At 43.8% G+C, this 27,596-nt stretch overlaps 1 protein-coding gene across 1 annotated transcript; it reads left to right on the top strand.

The window, feature by feature from the left end:
* Positions 1-1,703: 1,703 nt before the first annotated feature.
* Positions 1,704-27,464, top strand: sos2 (son of sevenless homolog 2 (Drosophila)). The gene is made up of 23 exons (XM_061793674.1): positions 1,704-2,656; positions 10,600-10,725; positions 10,806-10,937; positions 11,021-11,185; positions 11,670-11,876; positions 13,498-13,641; positions 13,735-13,845; positions 16,947-17,045; positions 17,124-17,251; positions 18,385-19,040; positions 19,603-19,684; positions 19,769-19,891; positions 20,361-20,473; positions 20,694-20,916; positions 20,984-21,103; positions 21,176-21,338; positions 22,850-22,967; positions 23,041-23,213; positions 23,539-23,655; positions 23,950-24,214; positions 24,295-24,336; positions 25,154-25,257; positions 25,794-27,464. Exons 1-23 carry the CDS (start codon positions 2,573-2,575, stop codon positions 26,286-26,288), a joined length of 3,990 nt encoding a protein of 1,329 aa, XP_061649658.1. The 5' UTR covers positions 1,704-2,572; the 3' UTR covers positions 26,289-27,464.
* Positions 27,465-27,596: the final 132 nt, after the last annotated feature.

The raw sequence follows: 27,596 nt of genomic DNA, 5'->3' as shown, positions 1-27,596 counted from the left end.
CATTGTTTGTCCGCTAGGGGGCGTGCGAGCACTTAACAGGCTGAATGAATAGCAACTAAATAGAGGTATAGTACATTTGTACAGTTCATGGTTCAGCCCATCTATCAAAGGTAGTTATTTTTTATTTTTTTGTAATTGTCAATTTTAATGTACAGTATATCATTGGAAATTGTAATAGAAATATATCATTTTTTTTAAATTATGTTCTGCCATTTTAACATTTTTATTTATAATATACCATGTATTTCACACTTAAAGTAATTTAATGATTTTCAAAGGCGCTAGATCTAAGTTATTTTTTTTAATTACATTTCATGGGGATGGAAGAACAAAAATTGCAATATAGTATTTTTTTAAATGTCTTATGTAATGTTGCTAAAAGTGAAAGTAGCATGGAGATACATTTCTAATTCATTTGCCATATCATTAATAAACCATGCATGACTTGTATATAAACAAATTGTGGGGAAAAAAAAGTCAGACTTGTTTTTCATTTTGACACTTGATATTTTACCAATACTATATATTTTTTACTATCTTTGTTGAAAAAAGTCTCAGGTAAGCAACGTCATTATAAGTGAAAGTTTTTTTTTTTTTTTTTTTTTTGCAATTGTAAAACTACGTTTTTAATATGCAACTACATTATGCATGTGCATGACAATGAAGATTATTCTGAAACTTAAGAACACATTATTGTGTTGTAAAAAGTGAGCCTTGTTTTGCCTGTTTTAATATTTTAACAATATATGTTTTTGTCTTGGCTATCTAATGTGTAGAAAGTACATTATGGTATGTCATTTGGATGGATGGATTTCATTAATAAGTCAGGAATGACGTACTCTGAGTGTCTAATTGAAGTTTCAACAATAATATATATTATGAGCCATTTCATTAATAAGCCATGTATGACTTGCACGTAAGCAAGACATTGGTATTGTGAAAGTTAAATCTTGTTGCTATGCCTGTCTAATTGATATTTTAACAAAATAGCATATTTCTAAGTCATTATAAGTGAAGTATGTAGAATTAAATTTTTTAGCGTTGGGTGAAAACTTCCTATGTCCAAATTTGTTCAATTTTCCTTTATTGTTGCACAAATCTATACAGTACTATTGGTCACTTCCCATTTGCGTCTGTTTTTTTTTTTTTTTTTTTTTTTTTACAAATTATTGACCAATCTAAAGTGTTGAAAATCGCGTGCTCTCTATGAAGTTGCAAAATTAAGGTTAATGACTCAACAAATGTCATTTTTTCCTTAAAAGTTATGGTTTTGGAGATGTGAGAATTTTGAGCATCCAATTTAATTAATAAGCCATGTATAACTTGTGTGTATATATAACAACAACTTGTTATTGTGGGTGTGTAATTGTGCAAGAAAAGTTATTAAAAGTGGGTAGAAACACATTTGTAGTATGACCTTTCATTAATAAGCCATGTATGACTTGCGTGTAAATAACACATTGATAAGGTGGTGAAAAAAAGTCAGCCTTTTGTTGTTTTTTTTTGCTTGTCTAATTGATATTTTAACAGTTAAGTCGTTAATGGTGTTTGGAAATACATTTGCATGATGTCATTTCATTAATAAGCCATGTATGACTTGTGTGTAAATAACACACAGGTGTTGTGGAAAGAGATGTCAGCTTTGTTTTTGTTGTTTTGGCCTGTCGAATAAATATGAAGGACATGGACAGGCAGGGAGGGAGCGGAGTTTCTCCCGATGAACATCTTGTCCGACTTCCCAAAGCGAACCAAAAAACATCCCGGCTGACTAGCTGCGCCTCCTCCTCCTGTGCCGCTGCGCTCACAGAAGACGTGCCCCCGGCGGGACTTGACTGTGGCCTCGCCGCCGCCGCCGAGTCGCCGGACTTTTTATTCGTGTTGGGACTACTGCTATACTACTACTTTTTTTAAACGGCGGATTTTTAACGCTCCCGAGCGAGAGAAGATGTCGGCGTGTGACGCCGGAGAAAGTGTGCCTTGTTCGTCGGAGGCCAGCGGCGGCTTAGCTCCGCGGAGCTAACGTGCTAACGTCACAGGTGTCTTGTAAGGCGGCGAATAACCAAACGTATTTCAATTTTTTTGGGGGGGTGGTCGATATCGGGGTTCTTCGCCCCCAATGCCACCACTTCATCCAAGTCGACGTGCCTGTAATAGTTTTCAGTCGGCGAGAGTGTCGCATAGCCATCTTGTTGTTAGCTGTTAGCATCCGAGTTAGCCGCCGTGCAGTGTTTACACCGAACGGTGGGCTAGCCCCCTCGTTAGCCACCGAAGCTAACGAGTGGACCCCGGAGCTCCATGTGCTTAATTCCGCATGTAGCTTGCTTTTCGCCGCCTAAAAAAAAAAGCCTTGCCCAGCTTGGTTCGTATATAAGTATACAGTATAAGCCAGCTGGTCGAGTTGGACAGACGGACTCTTTGAGCCGTGCCCGCCGCCCTGGACTGACCGACCCACCCACCCACAAAAGGGGGCTAACTATCCGACGGCGCCGATGCTGACAGTTCGGGCCGGAGCACGGCAACGCCAAGAGCCGCCGCCACCGTCGCAGCAGCAGCAGCAGCAGCAGCAACCGCGATGCAGCCCCAGCAGATCTACGACTTTTCCAGTGACGACAACAGTCACAAGTGGAGAGGCCTCTTCGTGCAAGCCCTACGCAAGGTAAAGAGCAACAACTCTGAAAAACGAACTCTACCCCCCGCAACAGCTCTTCTCGCTTTCATTCCACCAAACTTTTGCCACCAAAGCAAACACTTGCACTCACTTTTGGGGATCTCTCCCCCCCGGTGCTTAATGTCAGCAATTTATGCAATCAACTTCTTTATTTCACCCACGTTCACAAAGATGTGAATTTCAAGGTATCGGGCACTCGTGAAGCCAACTGGTAGTTAGGGCAAAACAATCTGACATCGGGTAAGTCCTCCTTGCCAGTAGTTGGCGCTACACTGCGTTGGTTTGACACATCGGCGAATCATGTGCAACAGAAAAAAGCAGGGCGTTTGTTCATAATTATCTGTCGTGTTAATCGAAATTTTATGTATAAAAAGTATTACTCGTACAGGTAGCGGTCTCGAAAAAGTGGTGACGATCATCCTTAATCCTTGATCATGTAGATGTGTCAGTACGCCACCGAGTGTCACAAAAAGTATACAGCGGAGCCTCGCATGTTTGCGGTTAGGCATTCACAGATTCACCTAAAAGCTCACCTATTTGCTGTTTTTGAGTTATTGACCGATACCGAGCCCAGTCCAATTTTTATGATGCAAAAGAAATGAGACTGAATAAATCATTTCAAAACTTTTGTGCAAAACGTACACACTGTTTGGATAAATATGCACACCCTCAAAGTAAAGAAGACGGGAGATTGTTGTCACATGTACTAAACTGCTAATACTCACCAGAAATTTCTGCAGTTCCTTCAATGTTGTGTCCGCCTCTTGACAGCCTCCTTGTTTTCATCTCGTCTTTCCATCAGTTTTGGTGGGATGTCCAGAGGATGACTCTTCACTGTGTTAATGCCATTGAAATTGTTTTGTAGCCTTCTTCTAACTGCTGATACCTTTTGAACAATGAAATCCCTCTGACGCTGTGGAAGCGCTCTGCACCTTGTGCTGTAATGTGCAACTCCAGAAATGTGAGGAAAGCCTACTAGAACAGCTGAACTTTATTTGGGGTGACTCAGAGGCACCTGAAATGGTGGCAGGTGTGCACTGACTCCCATTTAACATGATTTTGGTGATGATTCTGAACACAGACACATACCGAGTTAGGAAGTTGTTTATTTTTACTTCCCCTCTCAAAAAAGATGTCCCCCCCCCCCCATTGAGTCGACAGATTGCAGGTCACATTAATGGTGGCAAATGTTTTTAAATGATTTATCTTGCTCTCATGTTTTGGTAACACAAAAACCTGGCCTTGGAACAGTTCTTAGACTTTTTATATCCACTGTATATGTCGCATTGTCCATTGAGAAAGCCCAACATGGTTCCCACGGGCGTACTGTAAATGAAACTTCCTGAAGGGGAAGTCATTTTAATTTGAATGTCCTTGCTCAGCGGATTACAACTTCCTTTTTGGCCAATATTGTCATCATCATCACCACCAGCAGCAGCAGCATCGTTGTCATTATCATCTTTTCTCCCGCATGCCTTTCCTCTTTTGTCTTGATCTCCTCGTCGCAGTCAGCACCAAGTTGTCATTGTCCACCTGTGTCTTTCGGTGACGCCTCTGTTTGGGATGAGCTATTTATTAGGCGAGTGACCTCCCCAAATAAATAAATGTCATTACAATAACAACTATTACGGCGCAAAAGTAAAGGTATATGTATATTGTCACTGTCCCATGAAAATCCTGTCTGTCCACTTGAGGAGAATTCTACTTAATTGAATTTTTAATTTGTCGATTTTAATGTAGGTTTTACATTTATTAGTATTGTATTTTAAATTTAAATAATTTAAATAAAAGGGGGGGGAATACTAATTGTGTTGCTTGCTTTCTTGGAATGGATCGATTTATTTATTTTTTTATTTATTATTATTTTTTTTAATGACAAGCCACACAGCAACCAGTCTATAACATCGAAACCAACATTGGTATTGATACCAGTTTAGTTTCAGTTTCTCCCCTGTATGAATTGCTGCAGTTTATCGGTTTCGGCCATACTGTTCCTGAATTTCCTTTATACCGGATCTATACCGAATATTGAGGTATCGTACAGCGCGAGGGATTGAGCTCCTTTTTAATCAGGTGCCCGGCCAGCGAGCGTGAGGTGTCGCATCATGGCAACATCCAAAGCTGCCGCGTCGGCCGTCTGAGACAAACGAAGTGAGAGTGAGAGCAGGCAATGTGGCTGTCGCTTTGTCTCAACTTGTTACGCAAGCGCCACAGGCAAAGTGTGTCAAACAGAGAGAGACGCAAGAGATGTTTGTTATGCTTTTGACCTTTTCAGACGCCTTCTGTTTTTTGTTTTGTTTTTAAACAAAGATTTTAGCTTAGTTAGTCCACATCCACACAAACAGCTATTTATTACGCATTATTTTTAGCTCACAGGGAGCCATTGTTACCTCAAATCAATGTAACCTTTTTACACAACACTTGCGCAGCATAAGCTAGTGGTGTGCAATACTACAAGATTTGGTATCAAGCTGAGGTCAGTTAAATACAGGGCCGGTATCGCCGATACCGATACTTTTTGAGAATTAAGGTGGTTGTATCATCCAACAATAAATCTGGGTTGAATGAATTTTTATCAACTTTTTTTGTTGTATTTTTTTTTCAATCTGCTCTGACATAAATACAGGGCCAGTATTTTGGAAACAGATATTTAATAATATGTCATCAAATTGCTGAATCTCAATTAATTTTCATCAGCAAGTGTTTTTTTTCTCTCTTGCTCTCTCTCTCTCTCTCTCTCTCTCCATATTGGTATCTGTCTGATGCCAAGTAAATACAGGCCACAGTGATACTTTTTGACAATTTAGGTGTCCCCAAATTCAATCTGAACTGAATTAACTTTAATGGCCTATGTATTTTTGAGTTTTCTTTTAACTATTGATCTGTTACCAAGTACAGGGCCAGTATCGCTGATATGATACATTTTGATAATGAAACTGGCTGCATCACCACATTACAAAATCAAAAGGCATTTTCTTGTTTTTGTTCTTTGGTTATTGATCGGGGTATCATTGTAAAAAAGGCGGCAGTGTTACCAATTTTGATACCTTTTTAATAATTAAAATAATTGCTAACTGAATGAATTTTCATGATTTCATTCATTTTGAGTTTTCTATATTTTCTACCGATCCAATATCAAGTAAATGCAGGGCCAGTGTCACTGATGCCAATACCTTTTAATAAATAAGGTGAATACATCATCAAATTGCCAAGTCTGAGCTGAATAAATTTTTCATGACCTATTTTTAAGTGTTTTGTCAGTTTTCCTTCGATTATCGATCCGATACCAAATAAATCCATGGCCAGTATTGCTGAGACCGATATAGGTAGTTTTGAATGATTAAGGTGAATCCAACATCAAAATGCCAATTCATTCCACTCGCTATTATGGATATTTAGATCAATCCGCCCACCATTGGCATAGACTAGTGAAGAAACAATTACATTTATCGTAAAAATGGCGGGCAGAGGTACGATTTTCTGGCTTTTCTGCAAACGACTTTCTTCAGGCTTCCCATGGGCTAAAATGGCGTTTAGTTCTTGTCGTACCACGTGCTGCCTTGACATGCCTCCTAATAGCTATTTTTATCCACTCTATTTGAATGGATTTAAAAATATATATAAACGTACAAATATGAATTTAATTAAAAAAAACAATTCATTTAAAATTAATAATTTAATGACTGCAAATTTGCGTCTAGCTTGTCACCAAAGATAGCGACCTGCAGCCGTGTCATTCAAACACACCGCGAGCCGCTGATGACGGCTTTTTCTGTCTTGATGATGGCGCGCGTGCTTGCGTGTCGTCCCGGCTATTCTGGACGGCGTCGGCTCGCGGTGGGCGCCATGTAAGAGGGTTCATTTAGCCTCTGACACGCCGCCATTAATGACAACTGTGCATTCCCGGTGTCTGCCCCTTTCGCTGGGATCAGGAGTCGTGTGTGCGCTTTCTTACCCCTTTGCCGTGTTGAGTTCAACGTTTAAAGCGCCGACTGGTCTGGTTTACAAGCCTGCAGTGCTGTAATTAACCCCCTTGACCACCATTTTCAAAAGCGTTATTGGGCAAATTATTAGAGAGGTACAGAGTTACAGAGAGATCCTCATGTCTCACCGACGGCCTTTTATCGACTACTGCGCAATGGCTGTATATTGATACTGTCGATATCATTTGCAAAGTGTTGTGATAGTGTTGTGTGATTTCCAGGGCTAAAAAGTTACTGGCATACAGGTTTCCAAGGTGAAAAAGTACAATTTTGAAGGGCATAAAAATGGAACGATTGGAGTCTCCGGAACATTTGTACGACCATCGGACAAATTGCTAAAGTGGTGGATCGGCCCCAGCAGTGATGTCGCACCGTTGACGCAGAGTTGCGACTGGGTTTCCCAATCTCTCTGCCCGATAGAAGCACATTTCTCGATGTTAGCGTTGGTTTTGAGCATTAGCATTCCGAGCCCACACATACAGATAGGACTTAAGTGACAGTGTTCTCACACAATTGTCACAGAGTCATGATCGTTTTTTACCAATTGCTACACTTAGCGTTGGTTGTTAGCATTAGCGTCCACAGAAGGAAGACATTTTCCCGTCTTGATTTGTTTGTACCAGCCTTTTGACACCCATAGGACTTACGTGACAGTTATCTTCCACCAGCGACACAGTTGCAACTGGATTTGCTGATCTCAGTGAAACGCAATTGAATGAAGAACACTTCTTTTATATTAGCTTTAGTTGTTGCTTGTTAGCATTAGCATCCATTTGATTTGACAGAACACTGACACCTACGGGACTTAAGTGGGACAGCGACAGTCAGAATGCACAGTGTGAGCGCTTCAGTCGTAGCCGAGTCACTCTCCTGTTGCGGGTCAAATGGACCTATTTGCAAGTTAAGGAAATGCATTTTAAAAGCATTAGTAAGGATCATTTTCATTTGAAACTTGCAATTAAATCATTAGGAATGGACTCAATAATGCGGTACAAAGTGGATTGGGATTTTGTTTCTCCTGTTTCTGATACTTTTGGATAATGAAACAGTCCCGAGTCACACTAACCCAGGAACATTATTGCTAGTCCAACCTTGATTGAACTTGTGCTGCGTCCCAAGACTTTTGTCCATATAGCATATGACATCACCGATGCTTCCAGGCTATGTAAGCGTCACCAGTGTTGTTGTTTTTGCGTTTCTGATGATGCGCGTCTTTGTCTTTGTGTGCCATGATGTCGTATGTGTGCGTGTGTGCCTTTTGTCTGCGAGTTGATCCCTGCCCTGTGCTTTCCCCAGACAAGCTGCTCGTAATGGCCGATGATGTCATGGCATGAATCACAAACAGTGACACATGCTCGGCTTTAATAACAAGCCCCCCCCCCCCCCCCCCCCCCCGCACACGCACACATTACACACTAGCTGCAACCTGAGCTCAATGTGGCCCCCGTATACGCAGCCTAGAGAATAATCAATTGAATTCGAAATATTAAGCCTGTATCAGCACTGCGCAGTCGCTATTGTACATCCGAGCATTTGTGCTCGTTAACTACAGTTTTAACTCAAGCCGGACCAATCTGGATTTTTTATTTTTTTAGGCTGATGCCGATTCAGATGTTTTGCAGAAACAAAAATTCATATAACCAAATAATCCCCCGATTCATTTGCATTATTTTTGTCCCTTAATTCTTACAACAACAAAGATATGAATTAAAGGCAGAACATTTGACTTGTTTTAGAATACTTAGTCCTTTAGTATTTATTGAGCTTTACAACAGAATAATTTTGAAGTTCAAAACCATACAAAATAAAAAACCATTAACTGATGATTTATTTATGATTTTAAATATATGACATACAGAGACAGAGAGTTCAACTGAAATGGGAGCCAATTTTAACACTAATAATGCATATACATATACATATACAGTATGTACGTACAGACATTATGGTCTTCATGGTCATGTGAGAGGATGGAGACTGATGTAATTCACACACAGAACTGTTCTGTAGCCATGCATGTCATTTATTTCCTGCCCATCCCTACTGAACAGCATTTACTGTTTCATGAGAAAGTAAGAATATATCTGCGTGTAATCTGCAAAACTCCAGCCGATTATGATTATTTTGAAAAGAGCTAATATCGGCCAATAAAACTAGCTCACCGATTAATCGCTCTTGTCTTTTTGGGTTTTTCGGAAAACGATACGAGGTTTGTGGAGCAGCCTACACAACTAACCATTTTGCAAATAAATAATCCAAAATCCACTTAAGTCCCAAAAGTGTCCGAGGCTAATACAAAGCAGTGCAGAGAACAGAAACAACAGGACATCCGTAAAACCTGTGATGTGGATTTAACCGATGCGGAGCAGTGTGGCGAGTTCAAAGACGGTCCAGTTTAGGGCTGCACGATTATGGCCAAAATGATCATCACTATTTTTTTTATCAATATTGTAATCGTGATTATTAATCACGATTCTTCCTCATGTTAGGGAAAACATCTGTATTTCTCTTGCATCACTTTTCAACAAATATGTAAACACATTATTATTTTTCATTTCATTATACATTTTTGTGTTTTAGTATTTATTTTAGTATGGTAGCTTAGTGTACCCTGCCTCTCGCCCAAAGATTGCAGGGATAGGCTCCAGCAGGCCCGCGACCGTAGTGAGGCTAAGCGGAACGGTAGATAAATGAATAAACTTTGTTGGTACTTATTTGTTGTATTTTTATTTATTTATTTGTCATTTATTATTTTTGTATCCTTGTTTTTGTATTTCTCAGTTTCGGGTTTTTGTTTTTTTAGTATTTTTATCGTTTTTTTCCCCATTATTTTGGTGACGAATTCGATCTAGATTAGATTAGAGATGACTAGCAGTAGAACAAGTTCAGTATTAAAGACAAAGCTCCTGCGTGCTCCTCTTCAAGTTTCACTGTCCTTTTATGCATATTGATTTAAATGAGTTTCATGTGCATTTTTCCACTATCTGGTGGTTGTTTGGGGCTAGCAGGGGCGGCGGTTGTTGATGACACGTGTTGCACGTGGGCCTCTGAAGCGGGCCAGCAATTCGGTGAATGAAGCGCAAGGGGGAAACCCCCATGGTTGTGCGCCTCCGTGACTCACCACGTTCAGCGTCCTGTGGAATTTGGTCAAGTGCTTGATCTCATAGCCTACTTCTGCTTTTAAATATATAGCCGTCTATATATATCATCTTGTGTGTGTTTCTGAGTAATGGTGTCTTATTTTGACCCAGTCTTGTGAGGATGCAGCCACACAAACACTAGTGACGTAGCAGTGGATTCTGATTTCCCACTTTGTCGGCTTAAAGTTCACGACACGAGCAAAAGGCAAGAGTTTTTTGTTTTGTTGTTGTTGTTTTTTTTTTCTTCATTTTGGATCATTTGGCATTCCTTTTTTTGGTTATCTGTCAATCTCACCCACGCCGACTCGATTGTCAGAGGGAACTTCCTGCACGCCGAAGCATCCCCAGTCATGTCGGAGCACAGGAATGCTCAGTGCTGATGACATTTTTTTATGTCTTAACGCTCGCATTCCTTCCTGCGGGGCCCGACTTCGGCCTTCCCGGTGGCCTACTTTGCTACTCCACCTAGTCGTTTCGTGTCCACCTTTCTCGTCCTCGAGGATCTCAACCGACTGCATTCCTGCCAGAAGGCTCGGCCCCATCGACGTCTCTTTTCGGACCGCGTCTGCACCTGAGGCCCCGCCCTCCCTTTATGGCTCAGTGTTGACGTTGAAAATAAGCTAATTGCGCCATTTTCTTTTTAAACCTACTCATATATACTTGTAAAATTGCGATACATACAGGTTTAGGAGTTTAATCCGTTCCGTGACCAAGCTCGTAATTCACTTCATTCAAACCAATGTGGGGCACCGACGACAACGCTAGCATATTAGCTGGGGCTGATTTCCCTGTTTTCCTATGTGTTCAGGTGCAGAAGCAGGTCCACCCCAACCTCCTGGCCAAGGAGGACGCCCTGCAGCACATCGAGGAGCTGATCCTGCAGCTGCTCAATATGCTATGTGTGGCGCAGCCTCGCTCCGTGCACGACGTGGAGGTAAAACGCTCGCCGCCGCACGCAGTTGGCTTTAATTGTAACGCATCAAGGTAACGTTCCCTCTCCCTGGGTGTCACCAGGAGCGAGTCCAGAAGACCTTCCCCCACCCGATAGACAAGTGGGCCATCGCCGACGCGCAGTCGGCCATCGAGAAGCGGAAGCGAAGGAATCCCTTACTTCTCCCCGTGGACAAGATACACCCGCTGCTAAAGGTCAGGAAAACCCCGCTTCGTTCATTCATGCAACATTCTTAAACCGCCCGCCGACTGACTCGCCATTCCCTCTTTCCCTGCAGGAGGTCTTGGGCTACAGAGTGGACTACCACGTGTCGCTGTACATCGTGGCCGTCCTCGAGTACATATCGGCGGACATTTTGAAGCTGGCGGGCAACTATGTGGGCAACATTCGGCACTACGAGATCAGCCAGCAGGACATCAAAGTTTCCATGTGTGCCGACAAGGTGAACCTCTTAAATCAGTTTTTAACATTCTAACTTGAACCTGACGATTAATTGATTTTATCGATTAATTCAAGTTTACGTGTCATGCATGACGACTTTTTTAAAGGGGGTGGGGGGGGGCTTTCGAAGTTGAATGTGTGTGTGCTGCTTACACCAGGACAACAAGGTAGGAAACAGATGAATATGAACATGCAGCACTTTATTTTTAATGTTTAAATCTTCAAATGATCACTTCGGCATCTTTCCTAGGAAATCACAATATCCCATGACTGGACAACTATTTTTAGAACAGGCCTGCGGGCTACTCTCGTACAGCCCAGTCAGTGTTGCCAACTTAGCGATTAAGTTGCTATATTTAGCGACTTTTTTCGAGACCCCTAGCAAATGTCATTGTTGTTTTCCTTTTTTTTTTTTGTTGTTGTTTTTTTTTTCCCCCATAAGCGAAAGGAAAAAATTAAGACATGAAAATGCTTTGGCGTTGCAGGTGCTGATGGACATGTTTGACCAGGAGGACGACATCGGCCTGATGTCGCAGAGCACGGACGAGCCCTCCGCGTCGGGGGAGCTTACGTACGACGACCTTGTGCGGCTGGAGATCGCCGAGGAGCGCCAGTACCTGCGCGAGCTGGACCTCATCATCAAAGTGTTCCGTCACCACTTCCTGTCCAACTCCAAAATCTTCACGCCGCGGGTAAGTGAGGCACACGAGCCGCCGGCACTACGCCGACGACATGGAGCCCTTTAAATACGGCTTACTAACAGTCAATTTTTCAAGCTTAGCGTAATTACGAACGCATTTATGCGAAATCCCACATAAGCGTATTGAAGGATTACACACTGCTCAGCAAATAAAACCCAAACAAGACTTCTCCAGCCATCTTTTACTGTATTGTGAAGGCGTGAATGGAAAGTTGGGCCCTCCGCTGTGGCTTTCGCATAGTTGCTCTTATTTGGGTAATTTGTGGCATGGCTCGGGTGGGGAGGTCCTCGCGGAATGTGCAGCATGTTATTATGTTGAGACGGGAACGGCATCTGCGAGAAAGGCAGTGCCAAAATAACGCCAATTACGTCTGTCCGCCCATCAGTGAAAAAATAATGCCGCTGCCTCTTCTGCTCGACTCCATGTTGTTTTTTTGGATATTCACCTCTTGCTTTTGCAGAATACAAATAAAAATGACATTTTACCAGAAGAAGCAAGACTGATTGATGATGCATTTTAAGAAGAAAAATTACAAATGTAATGAGATTAATGTCATTTTCTGAGAAAAGTCGGCCGAGCTAATTGAATTCTAAACTGGGTCAACAAAATAATCTCATAAATCAAGGTACCGCTCTATATGGGATTGGTTACACATGCAAGACTGTCAGACATACTCGCCACAAAGTTCGGTTTACAGTGTTCCCTCACTATATCACGGTTCACCTATTCCGGATTTTTTTTTTTCATTTTCATATCTTGCATAATGGAGAAGAATCACCTTTTATTTTCATGAACATGCATGCATGCACAAGAAATTTGTTCTCTGCATTTAACCCATCGGAGTGAACACATACACATGTTATTGGAACACACTGGAGCAGGGGGCAGCTGAAGCGCCCGGGGAGCATTTCGGGGTATCAGTGTCTTGCTCAAGGACACCACAGCCGTGAGTTCGGGGGATGTTGGCGGATGGTCCAGTCGGGGTCTTGAACCTAGGTACCCCACGGTGGCAGGCGATGATCTTAAACATTGGGCCACGGCTGCCCAATTTGCCATATCGCCGGTTTTTGAGAGTATGTTGTAATAGTTTTGTGGTAAAATAAATGCTCCCTAGCCTAAAATATTAAAACTAAAACTAAAAAAAACAAGAGAGAAATTTCATTGAAACTCATATTGCAAGGAATATAATTTACATCGTGTACAATACTCCTGTGTGTTATTGTATGTTTAAGAGTTTAAAATGTGTTTAAGAGTATAGAAAGTGTTTATAAGATTATGGTAGAGGTTAATGGAAAGTGGGAAAAATTAATAAGAGTCTGGGGAGGTTCAAACAGCATTAAAAAGGGATAAATAATCAGCTACGTGGTCGCTACTTCCTGGATTTCACCTATTGCCTAACCCTCCAATAAGAGAGGTAAAAATTATAGTGTAATTACTAATAATAGTAATTAATAACTAAATAATTGAATACATAGATAAACAATAATTAATAATGGATGACTATTTAATAAGTGTCAATGTTGTCACTGTTCTCTTTAAATTCTATAAAAGTAAAAAGCAATTTTGATTGACACTATGAGAGTTTTTGATTCCCTGACGTTTTGCCGCTCAGGATGTGGAGGTGATCTTCAGCAACATCTTGGACATCCACGAGCTGACGGTGAAGCTGCTCGGCCTCATCGAGGACGCCGTGGAGATGACGGCGGACGGCAGCCCTCACCCGCTGGTGGGCAGTTGCTTCGAGGACCTCGCCGAGGTGCGTCCGTCTTTCACACCGCGGTGGAATAAATACGTCCGTGTGTACGTCAGTATGCATGTTGTAACACAGTAGTCCGCACTGCTTGTGCAGGAACAAGCGTTTGACCCCTACGAGACGCTCTCCCAGGACATCTTGAGCAAAGACTTCCACGAGCACTTCAACAACCTGATGGCCCGACCCACCGCGGGCCTCTACTTCCAGGTACGACCAAGCGCACGTCGCGCCGTGATTTTACTGTAATTTCTCCATAGAAGATAATGGACAAGGAAATAATCCATAAAACCTGTATTAACTTTACAGCATTAAAGCGGATATATTACATCAATTTTACTTTTAAAGGGACCGAGCCTTCCTGCGAAAATCGCAGAATAATTGACGCACGCCCAAAAAGCTTTGTAATTTCCCATAGATGCCACAAGATGACGGCAAAGCACTTTTTTTTTATTAGAAAAATCTCTGGCTGAGTTTTTCAGTGTAAAATGGGGGATAGCTTCTCCCCCCCCCCAAAAAAAAATCAGCGAATAGCAAATAGATATGCAGGGGTTCACTGTACAGAAGTAGTTGGGTCTCCTTCCAACCCATCAAGTGTGAAATTATACAGTAGAACTTTGGTCAGCTGCCTATTTCTGAAAATGTGGAAAATTTACATAATACCGCCCACACACTGAGTTTCTCCGCCCGTGACCTGGCTGCTAATCTGGCCACAATCCGCCATTTTCAACTGAACCCCGCCAGACTACAGTAATCCTCTGCTATTCCTGGGGGGATAAGAGCAGTTGATCGTCCCCCCAAAAAATTATAATTGCCTATATTCATAATTCAAACTGTAAATACACCACAAACTATGATCCCAAAACACTTTAATATCATTTCTAACTCATGTTACAGCATTATCTGAAAGATAAATGTCTTACAGGAAGTTGTGTATGTCCCTGCTTCGCCTCAAAAAACAAAACAAAAAAAAAGCAATACCGAGACCTCCGTCGTTTGTTAGATTAAGCTTTGAAGACTCACTGTAACTTCCAGTACTAACTTAACACAACGTAACATAACTTCCTAAAAACCCACGATAAACTTTGCTTATTTTCAATGCGAGAGGTTACTGACTTCCTTTCAATCTGGTTTTACAGCTCACTCTGCGTGTTTTTCCAAAATAAACCGTTTAGGAAGCACTCCCCTCCTAAAAAAAAAATAATAAAAAAAAAACTCCCTGAAAAAGACAATAAAAATGTTTTTTGGACGGAGGTAAAAGTTAGGTCACTCAGTCTATTTGTTCCTGTGGTGCTTTGAAGCCAGGCCGGTCCGGGCCGCCTGGTGGAATTCCTCCCCGCGAGCATGTCACGACGTATTGGGCGTCCTGTGTACAGTTTATTCACCGCCGCCGCATTGTTTTATTTGGACATTCCTTGCAAAAATAGCCCTGAGTCGTGCTCGGAGGCTGCAGCCGGACGGATCCCGCGAGGCTTGACGGCAAAATGACACTCATCCACCTCTGATTCACAGGCGACCGTTTTATACGGTCACAACATGGAGACTCCTGTAATTCTCATTATGGGAGTGTCTAATGTGTTTTATCCTCACATTCTTGTACGTGAACAGCAGTTTTGTCAAGTAACACACGCGTAAAACAGGGCTAAAGAGAGCACAAAATGTGCACAGCACAACTTATACTATTTCATTTCTTTTTTTTTTTTCCATTCCGAAAATAGTCATATTTTCGTAACTGACCAGCATTTATGACATCCAAGTAAAACAGGACTGATACAATTTAAATAAATCAAATCAAATCAACTTCACACAAAACCACCATTGACGCAGGTTGTAAATGTAGCCACTATTTTTAATAATTATGAAAAAGGAAATGCCTTACTTACCCTCTCAAATTAAAGCTAAGCGTCTACACTTTAATCACATCTTGATGGCTTAAAGTTCAACTTGATTGTGGTGGTCTACTGAGGCAAAAATCATCAAAACTCTGTCATTGTCCAAATCCTCTGCATCCTCTAATTCTACACGTTTTTCGAAACAAACCTCAAAATGCTGCATGTTTGATGAAAACATCTTCTGTGTTTTTGGTTAGCGCTCCAACGCTTAACTTGGCGTTTAGCGTAGCTTAGCCTAAAGGGTGCATGTCTCTCTGTCGAGTGCACGTATTATCCACCACACACACTAAAATATAAGGAAAAAGAAGAGTAAATGGATGAAAATAAGGCATTTCCACTCTGCTTGGAAGACCTCCGACCAGAGAAGTTTGGAATTGTTGTCCCTTTGTGACACTCCACACGTGTCCAACCTTACATGGACCTTACCTGCTCAAATTTTCTAAGCGTACAATTGTCCAACATGCCTAAGATATTGCGGACAACAACGGGCTGTGGTCCAACCTAGAAGATTACGATGGGACTCATGGTCCATTTTAGGGACATCGGAGCTGCTATACAGATTGCCGTAAAGCCTTCGCTTCGAGCGTATTGATTGCCGAGCGTCAGGGGAAGACGAGATTTAAATGAATGCCGCCGTGGTCACTTCTTCTCCGGTTACTGCTTCTCCCCCCCCCCCCCCCCCCACACTCTCAGGTTTTGTGTCAGGCTTTTGAAAAATGTTAAATATACTGTACATCTTCTCAGTTTTGGTTGGGAATGACTCAGTATCAAGGGCACCCGCACATGAATGAAACATACGCAAGCGGGACAAGTCCAAACACGTCAACCATCTCCAGTTCAAGCTTCTTTGGAAGTTGTAAATATCAGGATGAGAGTAGACATGTTTGTGTTTGTTGGAGGGCGGGGAAAAAATAATTGTGTGTGTTGCCCTTAGTCCAGGGGTGGGCAATGTATAGCCTGAGGGCCTCACACAGTCCACTGCGTTCTTTAATCCGGTCCACCGTTAATTTCAAAATTACTCAGGCAATTATGCTATAAGGCTAACTATTATCAACAGTCCCAAAACATTATACAGTATCAGACATTTTTTCCCTATAACGGGAAATGTCTTCTTCATTTTACACACCACAGTAAAGAGTGTTGTTAACAACACTTCCAAATTTGAATGATTTAAAAAAAAAGTGTCTAAAATGAAGCTTCAAAATGGTGAAAAAAATGAAGCCTTTCTCTCAGCTCTCAAACGCTGCGGGCGTGTCCGCTGAATGCGTTGAAATCACCCCTCACGCTACAGGCAACCGTCAATCAAATGCCACGTTTACAGCCTGGGAAATTGGATGCTACTTCGTGAAGCATCTTTCTTATGCCTACATGTTAAATATGTTTATTGTTTTGTGTTTTTGTATTTTTGTGTCATTGCAGTCCGTAGCAGAAGGCTTCAAAGAGGCCGTCCAGTACGTCCTTCCACAGCTCATGATGGTGCCTGTGTACCACTGCATGCACTACTTTGAGCTCCTGCAGGTACACTTTGGAATATGCGACATTGGCACGTAGAGCAAGATGTGTGATGTTCTGTTTTCACCTCCGCCCGCCGTGCAGCAACTTCAGGAGCGCAGTGAAGATCAGGATGACCGGGAGTGTCTGAAACAGGCCATCACGGCGCTGCTCAACCTCCAGTGCAGCGTGGAGCGCATCTATGCCAAACAGCAGCCTCGACGAAAACCTGGGTATGTGCCTAATAAAAAAAAAAAACAATTAAAAACATGATCATTTTTTAGACGGATGGTGCGTGTGCCAATGAAGAAGCCTTACAGTTTTGGTGAGAATCAGGATAAAGGTGTGGATACAATCAGACCTTTGCCCCCATCTGCAATGCAATAGGACAATCTGGTCTGCCTGTTGCGTTCTTTCCGCTTTCACAACATGGTGAACTCGGTTGTCTTCAACTTCACCAATCTTGGGCAAAATGGGCCAAAGAAAAACCTGCCAAAACAGGAATTTGACTCATAAAAGTACTGTACAATGGTGCCTTCACTTTTCATGTGTCCGTGACTTTAGTCATAACTCAAAAGGCCTCTCAATCGTCTTTCCATATTGAAATGAATGGAAATGCCATTAATCTGTTCCAGCCACCCAAAAATCACCAACGTAAACTTTGTAACGTGTTTTTTTTTTTTTTTTTTAACTCATTCACTGCCAACCATTCCCAGAGAAGGAAACCCTGTATTGCCAGCTATTTTAAAGACAATTTCAGAATCAGAATTGTCTTTATTTGCAAAGTATGTCAAAAACACACAAGGAATTCGTCTCCGGTAGTTGGAGCCGCTCTAGTATGACAATAGACTGGCATTTTGACAATAAATACTTTTGAGACATAAAAACACACGATGGAGTCACTTAGCCTTGAGCAATATAATGGCAAGAGGGAAGAAGCTGTTGGAATGTCTGCTGGTTTCACTGATTTTTCAAGCCCCATAAAAGATTATGTACTGTGACTATGTAAACACCGAAACCACCAAAAGAACAAACTCTGTTCTTTCATATAGGGGAAAAAAAGTTTGTTTCTAGCTTATTTCCGTTTTTTAGTAATCAGCAGCCAAATATAGGCTAGTTTCACTGACGAAAGACTGAGAAAACGGCCTTTTTGTCAAAAGAGTTGCATCAAGCAGAAGAGTGACTTTGACATCAATATTTCTTGTTTAAAAAAATAAAAATAAAAACCTTGATCCCCAAAAATTCTTGAACAAGCAGAGATATACCACCAGTAAGCATTTTCTACAGAAAACAGGGGTTGGAATTATTTGGAACGTGTTTGTCTCGCTTTCTAAGTTCTGACCTGTGTCCTTTCCGGTCCCCGCAGTGAGCCCATGTACCGCCTGTACAGTCGGCAGATTCGTAGCAAACAGCTAGCCATCAAGCGCATGAATGAGATTCAGAAGAGCATCGACGGCTGGGAGGGCAAGGACATCGGCCAGTGCTGCAGCGAGTACATCCTGGAGGGCCCGCTGCTGCGTGCCGGCGCCAAGCACGAGCGCCACAACTTCCTGTTCGACGGCCTCATGATTAGCTGCAAGGCCAACCAGAGCTCGCGGCTGCCGGGATCGGGGAGCGGCGCCGAGTACCGCCTGAAGGAGAAGTTTGTGCTGCGCAAGGTGCGCATCGTGGACCGCGAGGACTCGCTGGAGCTGCGGCACGCCTTCGAGCTGATTGGCAAGGACGAGAACTGTGCCGTATTCTGGGCGCGGACGGCCGAGGACAAGGCGGCGTGGATGGCGGCGCTGGTGACCTTGCAGTACCGCTCCACGCTGGACCGCATGCTGGACACGGTGCTGCAGCACGAGGAGCAGGCGCACCCCCTCCGGCTGCCCTCGCCAGAGGTGTACCGCTTCGCTGTGCAGGACTCTGAGGAGAACATCGTCTTTGAGGACAAAGTGCAGAGCAAAACGGGCATCCCCATCATCAAGGCGGGCACCGTGGTCAAACTCATAGAGAGGCTCACCTACCACATGTATGCTGGTAAGACACGCCAGCACACCTTCAAATTGACATACTTTGGTGATTGTATGGTACAACAAAATCAAGCAAGAGCAGACCTACGCCAAGGCCAGAAAATTAGAAACATGTTTGTGTGACATAAAACATGCTCGGTGATGCAGTTCCACTCCAGTCCTGTCTGCGGCGATAGTGCTCTTTGTGAGTGATTAACAGTGGCCAAACAAGAGGCCATGTCCACTTTCTCCTATAGAGTCACTCACATCCAGCAAGGCCAAACAATCCTAAATGTGTCCTTCTGACCGATTTAAAAATGATGATGATGTGTCTTGTGAAAGTGTTCCATTCCAGTCCTGTAGGTGGGATTAGTGCTTATTATAAAGTATCTGACAATGTTCAACAGGCCATCGTCTTTCATGGATTCACTCAGCAGAACGCAGACCTCCGGCAAGGCCAAACAATCTTGGGGGCAGTAATGCGCATTACTTCATGCTCATGTTGATAATTGATTGATTGCGTTTGGGGGGGTAAAAAAAAAAAGAAATCAGCAGGTAATACTTTTTAAACAATTCTTTGTTTCTTTTAGATCCAAACTTTGTGCGCACTTTTTTGACCACATACCGATCATTCTGCAAGCCTCAGGAGCTTCTGACACTTCTGATTGACAGGTACTCTCGTGTCTTTAGCATATCGCAAAGTCTTGTTGTTCCCGCTGTTACATTAAAACTAACTCCATCGTCGTGTCTGTTTAGGATCGAAATCCCAGAGCCGGAGCCCACAGAGGAGGACCGGCAGGCCCTGTGGAACGGCGACCAGCCGATGGCGGCCGAGCTCCAGAGGTTCCGGAAGGAATACGTGCAGCCGGTCCAGCTCAGGTTAGATAGCCAAACGGGGATCAGGGAAAAAAATGCTTAAAGAAAGAAGTTGCACTAGAGATTTGCCACATCAAAAACAATTGAAGGACTTCCAGGGGGATACATGCATTTCTAATTATTATGGCAGTTTTTAAGTATACTAAATAGTAGGCGAGGAAATGATCAGATTCACTATTTAATGAAATGCACTAAAGCCTTTGGTATTAAAGTCAATGAAGTCTGGAGAAGCTTCTATGGAAATGTTTTTCTTCTTCTTGTGTTGTTTAACTGCCTTACTCCAAAATCCCTTTACTGTCAAAATTTGCGTCCTTATAAGGAGCGACAGAGTCAAGAATGGAGCTGCTAAAGGCAATAAGAGCCTCGGAAGCTTTAGCCCCTACGGCGCCAAAATCCAATAAAATACACCGACAATTGATAGTATGGATCTTTAGGGATAATTGGGGAGTTGTGCTCTGTCTTTGCTTCGCAGGGTTCTCAACGTTTTCCGCCAGTGGGTGGAGCATCATTTCTACGACTTTGAAAACGACCCCGAGCTGAGGAGTCGCTTAGAGGAATACATCATGAGCAAAATCCAGCTGCGAGGTCAGGTTCCCTGCTTTAAAGCAGCCATAATAAAGCAGTTTGCGAGAGTCTGACTACTTTCAGGGCTTCACTGTCATTTTACACTAGGCCCTCCAGAGCCCTAATTATTTGTATACAAGCTATTAAAAAGGTCACTTGTCCAAAATATGTCCCTTTTAAATTAACCCCCATCACCATTCCACCGGAATGTCCCAGCATTCGCATTTGCTTTTTACCACAGGAAAGTCCATGCGCAAGTGGGTGGAGTCCATCAACAAAATCATCCGGCGCAAGCTGCAGACGCAGTCCAACGGCGTTAGCCACAACATCACCTTCGAGAGCCCGCCCCCACCCATCGAGTGGCACATCTGCCGTGCCGGCCAGGTGGACTCCTTCGACCTCATGACCCTGCACCCCATCGAGATCGCCCGGCAGCTGACCCTGCTGGAGTCCGAGCTCTACAGGTGAGTCGGCCGGCGGCCGTCGAGCCGGGAGGGAAAAAGGTCGTTAACGGCGGTCCGGTGTCCACAGAGCCGTGCGTCCGTCTGAGCTGGTGGGCAGTGTGTGGACCAAAGAGGACAAAGAGAAGAACTCGCCCAACTTGCTCCGAATGATCCGACACACCACCAACCTCACGCTGTGGTTTGAGAAGTGAGCGTCACTCACACCGACATTTCCTCTTTGTAGTAGCTCACAAAATAAGCGTGTAAATGTGCGCGTCAGGTGCATTGTGGAGACCATGAACCTAGAGGAGCGCGTGGCGGTGTGGGCGCGCGTCATCGAGATTCTGCAGGTCTTTCAGGAGCTCAACAACTTCAACGGCGTGCTGGAGGTGGTCAGCGCCATCAACTCTGTCCCCGTGTACCGCCTGGACCACACCTACGAGGTGACTACGGCGACTAGCGGACAACTGCCGTATTTCCTCAAAAGACACCAACTGCATTTCCTGAAGTCGTAGTATCCCCTACTAACTAGATGCCTACTATATTTCGTTATAAGACACCTCTACTGTATTTCCTCAAATAGTAGCCCCTATTCTAATCGACGTCTACTGTCTACAACGAATGACTTTTCTGGCTGTGCTCATTCTCCCGTCTACTCAAATGATCATTCATTTATGCACCCTCAAGTCAGGTACGCACTCAGGGTGGAGCAACTCGAAAATGTGGGCGTTCCCTGTCAAATGTGGAACTGCACGCATCCAACGTGCATTCTGCCGTGGATTTTAGCAGATTTCCTCTTCTGCTTTCCGGAGGCTGTAGTAAGTGCAGCGCCCCATGAAGGTGAAACATCATATTACATGTTTTGATTCTGTTAACTGCTTGCCGATAGGCAGGCGACGGCTGATTTATGCTGATGGGATGGGTTACACGTGGCTCATTACGCTCAACTAAGCCCAACGGCCGTAATGTGTCCCTGTCACATTACACCGACGGCCGAATGTCGACAAATTGGCAAAAAAAATCAGCTCCATTGGATGACTTTTTTCCACCTGTGAGGGGCATTTCTGCCTCTTGACATGCTGCTGGCAGCAGTTTAGGGCTCCCACTAAAGTCGCAATAGTGAGTTAGATATTTAATCATTTTTCATTTGCTTGCATGAAGTCGTCAATTATGTTTAAGTGACTGTGACTCACCCGTGGTCTGTGATGCAAGATGGCTTGAGCACTGCTGATTTATCCCTTTTTAACTGATGGACCTCCCAACATACATACATTCAATCATTAGCACAGTATTCTAATTAAATTACCTTAATTGGATTTATTTCATACAAAGTAAAAAAAAAACCTTGCTTTTCTTCAAAGGGTAGTGTGTTGCGCACGTCCCATGACGACACATCCACTACGTATTTTCGTATTTGTAGTCTGGTTACTTTTCAAACGGATTAGAATGACATTAACAAGTCTCAGGAAAACTTCATGCTTTGTGATTTACTGCCAGCCTCAGATTTCAATGAGTCACACCCCTTAGGTGGCTGCGGGGAAATTTACCGGTTACGCACGGTGGATGTGTCAAAAGTCTGGACGGGAGAATGCGTTTTGCTGAAAGATGCGCAAGCCAGATGTGTTTAAAAAAAAATAAATACAAAATTAAAATAAGGAACGGGAGAATATATACTGAAGTCCCTGACATAGTAGGTGTGTGTGTACGTTCTGGGAATCTCCGCTTTCACTCCCTATTAACCAGGCATCATTGTATTAGTCAAACTGGTGTTAGAAATGAAGGCCTCCGCCCTAATAGACACCTCCCATAATCAACAAGTAAATATTTTGAACTAGGGTAAATGTACTTTACTATTGTTTGTTTTTCATTGTGGTAAGTTTGAAAAGGTGGCTTCATTTGACTGTGTGTGTGTGTGTGTGTGCGTGTGCGTGCGTGTGTGCGCGCGTGTTTGCAGGCCATACCTGAGAGGAAGAAGAAGATCCTGGAGGAGGCTGTGGAACTGAGTCAAGACCATTTCAAGAAATACTTAGCCAAACTCAAGTCCATCAACCCGCCTTGTGTGCCTTTCTTCGGTTCGTCCGCCGCTAGCCTTAGCATTCGCAACTTTGTCCACTTTGAGCTCAAATGTGGCCCTCCTCTCCACAGGTATCTACCTGACCAACATCCTTAAGACGGAGGAGGGCAACCCGGACTTCCTGAAACGCCACGGCAAGGAGCTGATCAACTTCAGCAAGCGGAGAAAAGTGGCGGAAATCACCGGCGAGATCCAGCAGTACCAGAACCAGCCTTACTGCCTTAAAGTGGAGCATGACATCCGGGTGGGTGCGCAAGGCACAGAGAAAACAAAACGTTTTCCCTAATCCTACTCTTATCACCTCCATGCAAAACATCTTGCCGTGAGCATGCTAACGTTAGCTTCATCATGAAACACGAAGCGAGTCACTACCGGAAAAGACACAATAAGACCCAATGCCGAATAGGTTTCAATGACTTGAAAGAATGCAGAACGGTATACTTTTCATATTGTCTGCTGCTGCTACTACTACTACTACTACGCAGAACATCATGGTACTCCAGAAGGCCAAAATAAAATTAAAAAAAAAGAATAATTGGGTCTTGACTCATTTTTTTTTGAATCCTCAGAAGTTCTTTGAGAACTTGAACCCCATGGGGAACAGGAGCGAGAAGGAGTTTTCGGACTACTTGTTCAACACGTCCATGGAGATCGAACCCAGGAACTGCAGACAAGCGCCTCGATTTGTAAGCCACCGCCCGCCACCTTGTGCTACTTTGCTGACACGTTTGGCTTTTTAACCTTACATACTGTTCGGAACAAATTTGACGCCTTTTGACATTTGACAGCAATAAAAACTTTTTCCTAAAGTGACCCAAAATACACAAAACTGAAAATATTTAAAAAGATTCTTTTGTACAAGTGATGCAAAATTTGGGTCACATTCGACCATTGTCTACAAAAATAGATTTTAGATTTACCAGTTTGTGTTAAATAAAGGAAAATTGTGTTAACGGTAAGATCTGGTCTCCCGCTCCCAGCCCAGAAAGACCACCTACACGCTGAAATCGCCGGGGATCCGGCCCGTGCGAACGTCTACCTCTGGCACCCTGAAGGGCCACCCGGTGCCCCTGGAGAGGGAGCCCGCCCACAAAATCACTTTCCGGAGCATCGCCGAGACGGACGCGGAGACGCCGGCGTCCGTCTCGGTGCCCACGTCCCCCAACACGCCCACGCCGCCGCAGTCGGCCTCCTCGGACCTCAGCTCGGTCTTCATGGAGCATGACCTCAGCAGCTCCTACGGCGGTGCGTTCAAGGGCTGCGTGGAATTTGGGGGATTGAATCCGTCAAAAGTAAATGTGACCTCTTCCTTTTGGATCTTGCAGGTTCCAACTCCATCTTTGCTCCGGTTCTCCTGCCGCCTTCAAGTGAGTTGTTACCACAGAGTTGTCATAATCGGAGCACTTTTCATATCGTCTGCTGTGCAAAGAAATCCTGCTACTTTTCATATTGGCTCCTCATGTTCCTACTACTGCTACCACTGTTACACTTGTAACTGGTTGAACCTCCTTTAGCAGCATCCAACCTCAACAAAACGCTTCCCGTATTTGCAGACGTGCACAACGATCAGGATGGATTTGGAAACTGTTGTAGTTCAACAAGATTCCCGGGATGTCTGGTGTGAATAGCTCCCTTGAGGTCGTAGCGCAGCATCTCAATGGCGTTGAGGTCAAGACTTTGACTGGGCCATTTTCTTCTTCTGTAGCCATTCTGTTGTTGATTAGCTTCTGCGTTTTGGATCCTTGTCCTGTTGCAACAGCCATCCGGAAATTCCGACGACTCGTCTGCGTCGACTTCTAAGCGGAATGTCATTCGACTTTTCATATCATTGACTGCTACTTTGTGGAACTTCTAGTGCTTTTATATCATGTACTGATACTGCTGCATGTGGAACGGCATACTACTATTCCTATAGTCTACAATGTGTAACTTCATACTGCGCGAAACATCTTACTTTGCGTCTGCTACTAGTACTGCGACTGCTGCTGCGGAACTCGATACTACGTTTCTTATCGTCAGCTACCGCTTTGCAAAACGTCCAACTAATCTTATTGACTACTGCAATGTGGAGAGTACTTGATACTTGTTATACTACTTTTCATCTACTGTCTACTCTGCAGAGCTTTGTACCCCTTTTTAGTGCGTGTGGTAACGCCTTGGCATGTTTTGTGCGTTTCCTGTCAGAGTTCCAGTCAGTGTCGTGCGGCAGCCTCCACCAGCTGGGGGAGGAGCTCCTCAAACCGCCGCCACTTCCGCCTCGAAGGAAGGACACCATGTCGGAAAGCAAAGTAAGACTTGAGACTTCACGCCATCATGCCTGAAACTATTCGACTTCCGAGGGTCGCCCCCGCTCAAGTCATTTAGTGTTCTACAGTGAAATTCAATAGAGCTCGTCTGATTTAATTTGAAAGACTTTATTATTAATATTTCATTCAAACAAATCATTGCTTAAAATGTCATTTTAAAGTCGAGAAATCTACAATAAGTACAATTTATTTTGAACATCTTTAGTATTAAATATAATTAATCAAATTTTAGAAAAATATGTTTTATGTCAATTTAAGTCTTTTAGTCGAGATTATGCAAATGTTATTTTAGAAATATTGGAATTTTACAGTTTCGTTACTTTGTTGAAATTTTGAAATCTTTGTTAAACCTTTAAAATCTTGATTAAAATTGTACTTGAAAATGTTGTCTTATTTTCTTAAAATTTGTAATTCAAATATTATGATCTTTTTAAATAATGAATTCATCTTTATTAATATTTTGATAAAGTAATTTAAAAAATGTTGTTCCTAGTCTTGTTTTTTGCGTGTGTCCGCAGAGTTCTCGGTCGGACAGCCCCCCCGCCATCCCTCCGCGGCTGCCCCCGCCGCTCCCCAGGACGCAGCCGCGGACGCCGGGCTACAACGGCCCCATGGACGGCCCCCTCCCCAGCCCTCCGCCGCCTCCTCCCCGAGACCCCCTCCCCGACACGCCGCCGCCCGTGCCCCAGCGCCCCCCGGAGATCTTCATCAACTACCCTCTCAACCTGCAGCCCTCGCCGGTGGGCCGCTACCACTGGGACTTTGGCAGCTCGCCCAGTTCGCCCAACACGCCGCCGAGCACGCCGTCCCCGCGCGTCCCCCGCCGGGGCTGCCCGCTCAGCGCCAGCCAGAACAGCCTATGTCCGCTGCCGGCCCCCGTTATCACCGCCCCGCCCGTGCCCCCCCGCCACAACTCTGGCCCACAGTTGCCCAAGCTGCCACCAAAGACGTACAAGCGGGAGCTGCTGCACGGTCTCTCATTGGTGGAAAACAGCGCCTCGGGGGACCCGTAGCTACGCCTTCGCCGCAAACCCTCTGTGCCGACGAGAAGCCGGCCGATAAGGAGCGCTTGTTTTGGGTGCGGAACGCCCGCCCGCCTCACGGTTCTGAGGCTCGAACCTCACTCGGCTCAGGCCTTCCTGTTTGGGGTTTGCATGTTGTTGCCGAGTTTGCGTGGGTTTTCTCCTGCGGGAACTCTTGCTTCCTCCCACTTTGTAAAAACACGCACATTAGGTTCATTGAAGACTAAATTGTCCACAGGTGCGAACGTGAGTGTGAATGTTTGTCTAAATGCCCTGCGATTGAATAGCGAGCAGTCCAGGGTGTACCCCGCCTCTGGCCCCAAGTCAGCTGGGATAGGCTCCAGCTTGCGTGACCATAAGGAGGACAAGCACTATACAAAATGGATGGCTGGAGAATTGTTTGTCTATCGTAGATGTGCCCTGGGATTGTCTGGCGACCAGTCCAGGGTGTACCCTGCCTCTCGCCCAAAAGACTCGCCCCTAATAAGGATTCCGTTTGGGAAAGTTCTCACTGTTGTAGCTTCAACTGTTACGCTTCCTTCTCACCGAACAGCTGCCAAAGTCTTATTATCAAATGTTTTATGCAGGGGGAAAAGGGATTCTTTTTTGATTTTTTGTTTTTGTTTTGTTTGTTTGTTTTTTTTCTCGTTTGTTAGTTTTTTACATGACTTTGAAGAGGCGACAGTGATTCATTCTGCTGCCCCCTCAACTCTACACTGTGACTGTTTCCAAGCCACACAAGAAGTTGCCTTTTTTTTTTCCTCCCCCCGGCTCGGATTTTTTGCACATCGAGTTCGATTCCCGTCAAGCCACGATGTCAAAACGGCGGCGGGAGAAGGCCGGATTGCCACGTCTTAAACTCAACGACGCCCCCTACCTAAGCGCCAAATACTTACAAACTTTCTCCCCACCGAGACTGAAAATCCAACCAATCGCGCCGCTCAGATGTGCCTTTTTGTTTTGTTTTCTACTTTATGGTGTCTCTAATAATATGCTAAAATGAGAGAAAAAAAAAAAACAACTGAAAAACAAGTTGCCTATGTAACGTTTAGAACAAAAGCTATACGACTATGAACTTGTACATGTTTGTGGATAGTGTGTATAGATATAACATGTATACACTGACTAAATAATTTGTATAAAGTGACGTTTCTGGTTGTACTCTCATCCACAGCTGTTCAGTCCAATAATGCCTGATAATAACATTAACAATAACAAGAAGCGATGCTGCTACAGTCGGATAAAAACTGAAAAAAAATAACTCACGTTCTTTCAGACAATCTCCAGTGGAAGCCATTT

Source organism: Phyllopteryx taeniolatus, chromosome 13 (genome assembly GCF_024500385.1).
Source record: "Phyllopteryx taeniolatus isolate TA_2022b chromosome 13, UOR_Ptae_1.2, whole genome shotgun sequence".
NCBI lineage: Eukaryota > Metazoa > Chordata > Actinopteri > Syngnathiformes > Syngnathidae > Phyllopteryx > Phyllopteryx taeniolatus.
The sequence above is the reverse complement of the archived record's forward strand: the minus strand, read 5'-3'. Positions and strand labels throughout refer to the sequence as shown.

What these genes read in the sequence shown, in the direction of transcription:
- sos2 (XM_061793674.1), top strand. Translation starts at nt 2,573, where the DNA reads ATGCAGCCCCAGCAGATCTACGACTTTTCCAGTGACGACAACAGTCAC. An exon ending in AGATACACCCGCTGCTAAAG is followed by an intron (nt 10,938 to 11,020) that starts GTCAGGAAAACC and finishes CTTTCCCTGCAG; the next exon opens with GAGGTCTTGGGCTACAGAGT. An exon ending in ACTACTTTGAGCTCCTGCAG is followed by an intron (nt 17,046 to 17,123) that starts GTACACTTTGGA and finishes CCCGCCGTGCAG; the next exon opens with CAACTTCAGGAGCGCAGTGA.